The sequence below is a fragment of the Mytilus trossulus genome, chromosome 1 (genome assembly GCF_036588685.1).
Source record: "Mytilus trossulus isolate FHL-02 chromosome 1, PNRI_Mtr1.1.1.hap1, whole genome shotgun sequence".
In the NCBI taxonomy this organism is placed as follows: Eukaryota; Metazoa; Mollusca; class Bivalvia; order Mytilida; family Mytilidae; genus Mytilus; species Mytilus trossulus.
Window position 1 is genome coordinate 40858691 of NC_086373.1, and position 9397 is coordinate 40868087.

At 30.7% G+C, this 9397-nt stretch overlaps 1 protein-coding gene across 1 annotated transcript; it reads right to left on the minus strand.

Moving 5' to 3' along the window:
* Window positions 1–3095: 3095 nt before the first annotated feature.
* On the minus strand, window positions 3096–4230 carry LOC134717681 (uncharacterized). The gene is made up of 2 exons (XM_063580206.1): window positions 3891–4230; window positions 3096–3127 (listed from the first exon to the last, which is right to left on the minus strand). The coding sequence occupies exons 1-2, from the start codon at window positions 4228–4230 to the stop codon at window positions 3096–3098; spliced, it is 372 nt and encodes a 123-aa protein (XP_063436276.1).
* Window positions 4231–9397: the final 5167 nt, after the last annotated feature.

Genomic DNA, 9397 nt, shown 5'->3' on the forward strand with positions numbered 1-9397 from the left:
TCCCCAGTGAAAGATGACAGTCCACCGACATTTATATATAATGATGGAAAATTGTATGTTGGAAAAGGAAAATAAAATAAAGTAAACTTAGACAAATAAACTAATAAATAAATAAAATTGAATTAAATCGTATTGCTAAAGCTCCAAGGCAAAGTATGTGACTGAAGATTAAGTCATAAATAGTTTCGTCTTTTTTTAATAATATAGTTAATCTCATTTCTAGAGTTCTTTTGATCAAAGCTATTAATCTGACGTTGAGAAATAAATTAAATAAACTGTCATCTTTTAAAAGAATAAAAATGTTTGTAATTTGCCGTAGGAAAATAACCCTTAAAGTGTTTCTATTGTCCACTTAATAATTCTGTAAAGTAAGTAAAGATTTTGATAATCCTTTAATTGCTTTTATGTAACTAAATAAAATATATATTAATCATATAAATCTATAACATAAAAAGAGAATAGTTGACCAATAAAAAGTAACTTTATAAAATTCAAAATTGACGCTTAAATTTCATAGGTGAATAAAATAATTCCAATCAGCACGTGATGTTGGGGTTAAAAAGGGAAGACCGCAACTTCCCAACATCACATATCACACTTAAATGTAGATAGCTGTTTGGAATAAATAATTGAAACATCATTGTATTTTATTCACCAGGTATGTAAATTATTAAAGTATAAACTATTTCAAATTGTATTTTAAAAGTAAGAATTTAGCTTCTGATTTAATAACTTAGTTTTGTATTTAAAACTTAACTTAAATTTATAAAAGATTTTCATTAACAGAAATAAGTTAAAACAAAGTTTACTATTTAGATCACAGATCACAGATCACATATCACACTTAAATGTAGATAGCTGTTTGGAATAAATAATTGAAACATCATTGTATTTTATTCACCAGCGCCAGGCCTCGAAAGCACAAGTGTCCGAGATGAGAGACACGCCAGAAGAAGGTATAACCTAGACCTGAAATGAGTGAGCTAGTCTATTCCCCTGATTTTCACGAGAGAAGCTAGAATCCCCGTATAGATAAAAGAGAGACACAGTAGTCCCCAGTGAAAGATGACAGTCCACCGACATTTATATATAATGATGGAAAATTGTATGTTGGAAAAGGAAAATAAAATAAAGTAAACTTAGACAAATAAACTAATAAATAAATAAAATTGAATTAAATCGTATTGCTAAAGCTCCAAGGCAAAGTATGTGACTGAAGATTAAGTCATAAATAGTTTCGTCTTTTTTTAATAATATAGTTAATCTCATTTCTAGAGTTCTTTTGATCAAAGCTATTAATCTGACGTTGAGAAATAAATTAAATAAACTGTCATCTTTTAAAAGAATAAAAATGTTTGTAATTTGCCGTAGGAAAATAACCCTTAAAGTGTTTCTATTGTCCACTTAATAATTCTGTAAAGTAAGTAAAGATTTTGATAATCCTTTAATTGCTTTTATGTAACTAAATAAAATATATATTAATCATATAAATCTATAACATAAAAAGAGAATAGTTGACCAATAAAAAGTAACTTTATAAAATTCAAAATTGACGCTTAAATTTCATAGGTGAATAAAATAATTCCAATCAGCACGTGATGTTGGGGTTAAAAAGGGAAGACCGCAACTTCCCAACATCACATATCACACTTAAATGTAGATAGCTGTTTGGAATAAATAATTGAAACATCATTGTATTTTATTCACCAGGTATGTAAATTATTAAAGTATAAACTATTTCAAATTGTATTTTAAAAGTAAGAATTTAGCTTCTGATTTAATAACTTAGTTTTGTATTTAAAACTTAACTTAAATTTATAAAAGATTTTCATTAACAGAAATAAGTTAAAACAAAGTTTACTATTTAGATCACAGATCACAGATCACATATCACACTTAAATGTAGATAGCTGTTTGGAATAAATAATTGAAACATCATTGTATTTTATTCACCAGCGCCAGGCCTCGAAAGCACAAGTGTCCGAGATGAGAGACACGCCAGAAGAAGGTATAACCTAGACCTGAAATGAGTGAGCTAGTCTATTCCCCTGATTTTCACGAGAGAAGCTAGAATCCCCGTATAGATAAAAGAGAGACACAGTAGTCCCCAGTGAAAGATGTCAGTCCGCCGACATTCTAAAGTTACTAACGTTTTGGAGGAAAAGGGGAGACAATCTAACAGTGCAGCGTTTCTTCCCCCTTTTCCTGCATTACATGTATACATTTTGGAAATTTATTAGCTAACCTTTGCTACATTTTGTACTTCTCGTTTTGGAGGCCAGTGCCTTAGGAATGACTTGAAAATAATAGTTCCAATCTTTCTAAAATATAGTGAAAACAATTATTCTGAATTTCATCGATTTAAACTAATTTGTCATTAGAATTAAAAGGTAACAAGTCGTTTAGTTTAGGTTTGTTAAAGATTAAATGAGCAAAATCCTGCCGGAAGTTATATCTATAATTCTAGTGCGTTTGATGACATTTGTTGTATTCTCTGAATTATATGCCCGTATCCATGAAGTCAAACCTGCATGTCTTGATTTGGACACTTAAATTCGTGGATAGATCCATCTAGGAAAACCACGAAAATTTTTACTGAACAACTAAAAGTACTTTCATAGTGTTGGAAATGATTCGTATGATGATATCAACCATATTTACATCCCAACTCCTTTGTTCTAACAGGAGTGATCTGAGTCGGACCACCCCTACCAGATTACCCTAGATTCTTTGTTCTACATGGTTTTCTTCTGTTCTGTAACATTTGGCGGGAATTTCGAACACACAATAAAACTTAAAATTATTGATGCGGAATAACTTTCAAAATTTATGTAGAAAAATATCCACTAAACCAGTAACTATGCGGGGAATCAACATCAAGACCTGAAGCATGTGAAGCCACGATTCATACCCCTTCACCAGGACGACTGGATACAAAGTCACTGGTAATTTAACACACGAGGCTCGTAAAGGGCATATACTATATAGTAATATATAAAGTATATTATAATTATTGTATGGCATTCTGAACTAGATGTTATTAAGCGTAAACTTTTTCATACAGTTATTCTAGAAAGAGCTGGGATGTAAAATTGTTATCCCACTCGGACTGGATGTGGCAGTGTAACTGAAAACAGAAAATAAATGTGAAGAAAAAACGCGATCCCTAAAGATAATTATCAATAATGGTTGTCCTCAAATATAACTCTTAACTTAGATCACTTATCGATAAAGTTGTATCAAAAATATCTAGTACATGACCACGTCAGAAATCCATAAATTAACGGATTTGAACGGACAGTTCAATAAAAGTGTGAAATTTTCTAACTAGTATGAAAAACTACAAAAAGCATTTTCAAAGCGGTTTGAGGGAAAATATATTGCAAATGTTACCGGGGACAGCTCAAATTAAAGTCTGTCCAATACGAATACCAATACTTTATTAAATTAATTATCGGTCCTTAAAAGGCATGTTACATATAATGATTACAAATAGATTTAAATAATAAAAAACAATAATGACAATGCTCATGATAATATGGATTTAACGATAGCAGTTCTTAAAGTTTTCTTATTGTAAAACATTTATAACAAATTAAAGCCACAATGTTGCATATTTCGTCATGTTCACAAGACAGAAGCCAAATAAACCTGTTTTCTGTATTAAGATTTTTTAAATTATAGCATATATTTTTAAAGAAGCATGTAACATTACTTGTCGCTGTTGCTCGAATGCTGGACATTTCATCAGAAAATGAATTTCATTCTCAATTGAATTCAAGAACAAAATTTACAATTCTTTTCTAAAGTTCATTTGGATAAGTTATCAAATAAACAATAACACTTGTATTGAAGCGATTAAGAAATTAAGAAAAGGAAACAATTTTTACCTTCTATCTGTACCTTCCATTCTCCTAAATTTTCCCAATTTGTGTATATTCCAATGCTTCTCACTGTAAAAGGATTTGGGTCGGTCAACTCAGCTATAACATTTCTACCAACGATAAGTCCTTTTCCCATCATTATAACTCCGTGTATAGCACTGATCCAGAATGGTCGGTATTCATCGCATTTACAAACGTCAGGAGTGTCGTAAAGGACGCTTTGCTGGCTACCCGGTGTAAGTGAATCGTCATTCCGTCTTTGAATAGCTGATTTTAAATTTGTCCAACCACCAATAATAAAATTATACATGGACTTTGAGGAGTCTTCATCGTCTGAATTCGACATAATAATTGAAACATCTTGACACGCCTTCACCTCAAATGTTATTGTCGTAATTCCGCTTAAATCAAGACCATTTTTGTTGATATCAACAACGTAATGCAAAATATCAGCGACTTGCAAAAAACTCTTGTGTCCATTGTTTGGTGTTGTAAATGTATTTTCAATTACCAGTCCTATAAAATAATATATATTAACCAATCCAGTTCACTCAGAGTAAGACAGGAAAATATATGATAAACAAGAGGGGATAAGATACTTGTACTAAAGTGGCATTCAAAACAAAAGAAAAACAGACAGCACCATGACTAGAAGAAGAAAAAGGAATAGACACACGGTACACAAAACATTAAAACGAAAATTGGAAACAACAGGGGAAGAAGCAAAATTCCATTTACCTCCTAAATTAATTTGCTATGACATACTCTTTACAATTCAGTTTAAAAAGGGGGGGGGGGGGGCACGTTAAGCAGGTAAATTACGGAAATGTTTATTAATAAGTCATCGTCTTGATTTTTGTTCGTAGTCCTCAACGCTGTATAAAATTTGAAACTAAGCCCCTTTGGTTTGTTGACTCAAAAAAGAAAAAGAAAGGACGAACAAGTTTACTTAATACTACGCTACAAACGTATTCATACACATTTTATATTATAGGAAGACAAAACTATACAAAACGGCGTACTACCAATCAGATAAAAATGTAATTTGTTGATATTGTAGTTCAAATTGGTGTATCTTATTAATTTACTGATTGTAAACTTTTATATAAATTGAGGGTAAGAGTTTGTCAAATATTTTTGAATGTCGTAGAATATGAAAGCTACATGTATTTATTTTATTCCCATTGGATGTATGTGTTGTGAGACATTGATATGATTATTGTTGCTTGATTATTTATGCAATTATTTTAAAATTTACGACAGAGAAATGAGACTTGCAGAATTTAGCCTGCAACCGGTCGTTTTACTATACGTATAAAAGTGTGCGATATACATATAACATACAATGCTGTTTACTGTTTTAATTATGAGCGAGCGGCAATATTAAAATTAGCGTGTTTAGTTTCTTCTTCGCAGTCCGCGTTCATACAATTTATTAATAATAAAAATGATAATTATATTACTGATACTGTTATAGTAAGCTCAGTACATTTTAATTGTTTTGTTCTGTTTTAGATGAAAATTCAGATTTTGGATTTAATATCAATAAAAGCTGTAGCTTTGACTTTTATGTCGATAATCTACAAAGCTAAAAGAGTATTCGGGGATTTTCAATGGGAAATAAATGGTTCAAACTTATAGAGATAAAGTTAAGATTTTACAGGTTGTTCTCGCATATGAAACCTCTCTAGTAGTAAAAACTTTCTCAATTTTTATTTAAAACAACTTCCCGAATACTAGAACATTCTCAAAATCAAATCAAAATGACGTCACAAATATTCCTACTAAGTACTCAGTTGAAAAGACATATCCAATTGCATTTTAATTGCAATGAACAACATATGTTGATGAACAATGTAATTATTATTGTTCTCAACAAAACCTTTGAATTTCATAATGAAACAAAAAAGAAAAAGAAAAACTGATAGCTTCAAAGTAAAGAGTGATTTGAAATCAGGCTTCTAAAATCTTTATTTTCACCTAAAATTACCTACTGTACATTTCTCCACCACAAAAGATTCCGTTTTCTCTAAGAGAACAACAATTTCATTATAAAAGAAACAACGGGAGAGTAATTTTTTTGATAAATATGCTGGCCAAAAAAACTGAGAGTGAAAAAGAAGGAAAAACTATATCACATGTACCACGTCTTTTTTTAGTTAGGAAATTTTAAATAACTTAAAAAAGAAAAGATTGAAATTTTATATGCATTTAAAACTTGTTAAGTATCATCGGAATAGCGAAAACATGTATATGTACATTTATACTTCAAGCAATCCAATGAATTATATTATGTTAGTCTTACCTAAAGTCTTCACAGCAACAATACTTAAGAGGAATAATCTTTGACCAAAAGCCATCTTCTACTCATTAAGCCAAATTATTGTAGGATTATGAAAGTAGTTTTTTTCTCTACTGATATAAATATCAACAAGATATATAAAATATTTAGCGAAAGTCGATATCGCTATCTACATGACCGTGTATAATTCCATAACGGCATTCTTATTGGAAAACTAAGTACACGTGTGTTGTATAATGTTTCCATGAAATGATCGGAGATTGTCGGAATTGGAAATCTTTTTTTTTTTTTTTTATAAATATGACATTGTTTTAAAATAATTTATTTGTCTTATGAATGTACCTGGACAGAATTAGTTTTTCTACAATCTAATGAAAATTAAACTCCTCACGGGTCCCACGTAGCGATCAAGCATAAAAAATTAGCGAGTGCGGATATTTTGTTTTAATTAGATTGGTTCTTTTAGTACTGGGTTTAAATAAGCCTTTTCTGCCTGTAATTTTTAAAGGGTTGCTCGTGTTATGAAAGAAATTTTCTAATTGAAGGTTGAATTTATCCCTTCCAACTGAAAAAAAAAATGACAAAATAATTTAGCAAATGAAAAGTGGTTAATTATCAGAGCATTTGCATTATTCACGTATTTGCTGGCGTATTCGTATCGACGTATCGTACAACACGTATATGAGGAAAGGGTAAATTAAGTCAAGTTGGTCACGATGAAGATAATTTATAATGCATTTAATTTTGATTTTGGTTTAATTGAGTTCAGGGCTAAATCATTATTTTATACAAATCTGCCCGATACGTATACGTCGATCTGTGCAAGTATCCAGATACGTGAATAATGCAAATGCTCTATTATGAAGGAAATGTAATTGCAATTGTCCAAAACATGCATTTATTTGTCTTTCGTTTAGGGGCGTTGATATATTTTATTAACATATAGGGTAACCTTACTCGTTTATTTAAGCCACTGACTTTATGGTCAGTTATTTCGCGGGTTGTTGTGTTAAAAAAATGTTTTCTCAGATTTTAATTATTTTCATCTAAGCTAATAAATTCCATTATGAGAGCTGTTTTTATATCATCTTCCCTTTGGAACCAAATGATTTATTTTTTTATGACGAATTACAGTTCATAACAAGATACAAGTTATCTGATGTTCAAAAACTAGAACTATCTTTAAAAAAGATATCCGACGTATTTAAATTTGAGTAAATGTTTAAAACTATCATTTCGATTTACCATTTAAATAACGTTTTCTCTGTTTGTCACGGTTCAGTATTCTCGGTCCTCGTATCTTTCTGTTTACATTCACCAAAACCCCGCGGAAATCTCACATGCGTAGGTGCGTTCTAAAAGTCATGTACGTTCGTACAACAAAGTTTACATTGCAAATTATATAATTGTCCCGAATAAACAGCTGTCATGGATGCAAAGAGCTATTGGAGAAACAATTATTTTCATAAAATATAAATCTTTGTAAGATCTAGTTCAAGTATTAAAGTTTTTCACTTGCTTTCCATCACGATATAATTACGAGACGTTTTTTCAAACACAACCAAATCACCCACCATGACAGCATTTTGTCCAACCACAGAAAGGATTTTCGAGCATGCGTATTCTGTTGCCATAGTTAAGCGTCCTTAAGTTCAAAGGGCACAAACCGAAACTATACCGACTACGTCGGAATAAATCAAATCAAAGCACTGACGTACTGTTAGCAAGAATGAACCCAAGATCTGATGGCTGGCAAATAAATAGTTCAGAAAAAATCTCTCTGAAAACTGCTAGAAGTAACTTCCAGTTGTTTTCTTACGTGCAAATTCAAATATTAAAATTAATTTTAGGACGATCAATATTTAAACAGTTTATCAATTTATTCATTTTTGTTGGAATAGAGGGTTGACATCGAATAGGACAACTAAAAGAGAAAAGTGTAGTGCACTGTTAGAACGCCGGATAATAAATTCAATAAACATTCACAGTCTGATCAGCCGTGACTTTGTATAAAATTTCAAACAGACTGTCTCCCTCGAATGTGTCTTTATATTCCTATTCTAACACCTAAATATATATTAATATGAAAGGTATATTTGACTTTAAAATCGAAGGTGTAGAGCCAATTTCCTCCGGGATCTTTTACAAAATAGTTGCATTTGAAGAAAAAAAACATTACCAGATTTTAATGGGTGTTCTTAAAAATACTTACAATACTATAGATAATTTCAAATAAATTATAATATACCTACGTTTTGAAAGCCTGACGATTGCACAAAAAAGCAAGTATGTTAGAATCCAGCACTAGTGTGTATCTATCTGTAAAATGAAAAGCGTGACATTCTCATTGAAAATAAAACCAAATTGCTGTTCGAAGTAAAGCTATGTATTGTATTTCTAATTATTTCGTTTAGGGGAGTAACGTCCTTCAAGAGTTATATAAAACATGTAAAATTTACAATTTTAAATCAAAATGCCTTTATCAGAAATATGTAGAGCCAAAAAGTATTTTTGGGATTTTTATCACAATGCCATTATAAGTATCATATTTTTTAATTTTTCATATGTTTTATTTAATTATGTTAAAATTGTTTGAAAATGTTTCAACTATATGTTACAAATCTCTTTAATATTTACTATCCAGTAGAATTTGATAATATATTTTGACTCTTCGGGTGAAACTAAGACAGGACATAATGGTCTAACATCTTTCATTAAGCCTCTAATTTAAGTTTTAGTTCCATGATCAATATTAAATAGAATTTTGAAAGAACCATTGCTTATCTCATGTATATCATGACGAATAGATATTCTATGCACATGTAACTAGTAAGGGTTAAACGTTATCATACACAAATCTTTACAAACATTTGACAACAAACTATTAAGGAAAGGAGCATTCCTTTTTGCTGTTCTATACGTCTACTTAAATCTAATATATTCCAGGGCTTGCATTTTCTATCATGATTTCCTTGATAGAGGATTGCCGCTCACAAAAAAGCTTTTTAACCAAGAGTTGCAAGTTGTGAATTTGAAATCATCTCTTCGAAAATTTAACGGACCCAATAACGAGTTGTATATTATGGAATATCTGTTTTACAGATGACGACGGATATGTTCCATTGTTTGTAACCTCTTATCCCCGAATGTAACCTACCGAATTAGACTTATCACCGAGGTTGTATTAACATGTGCAACACGATGGGTTTCA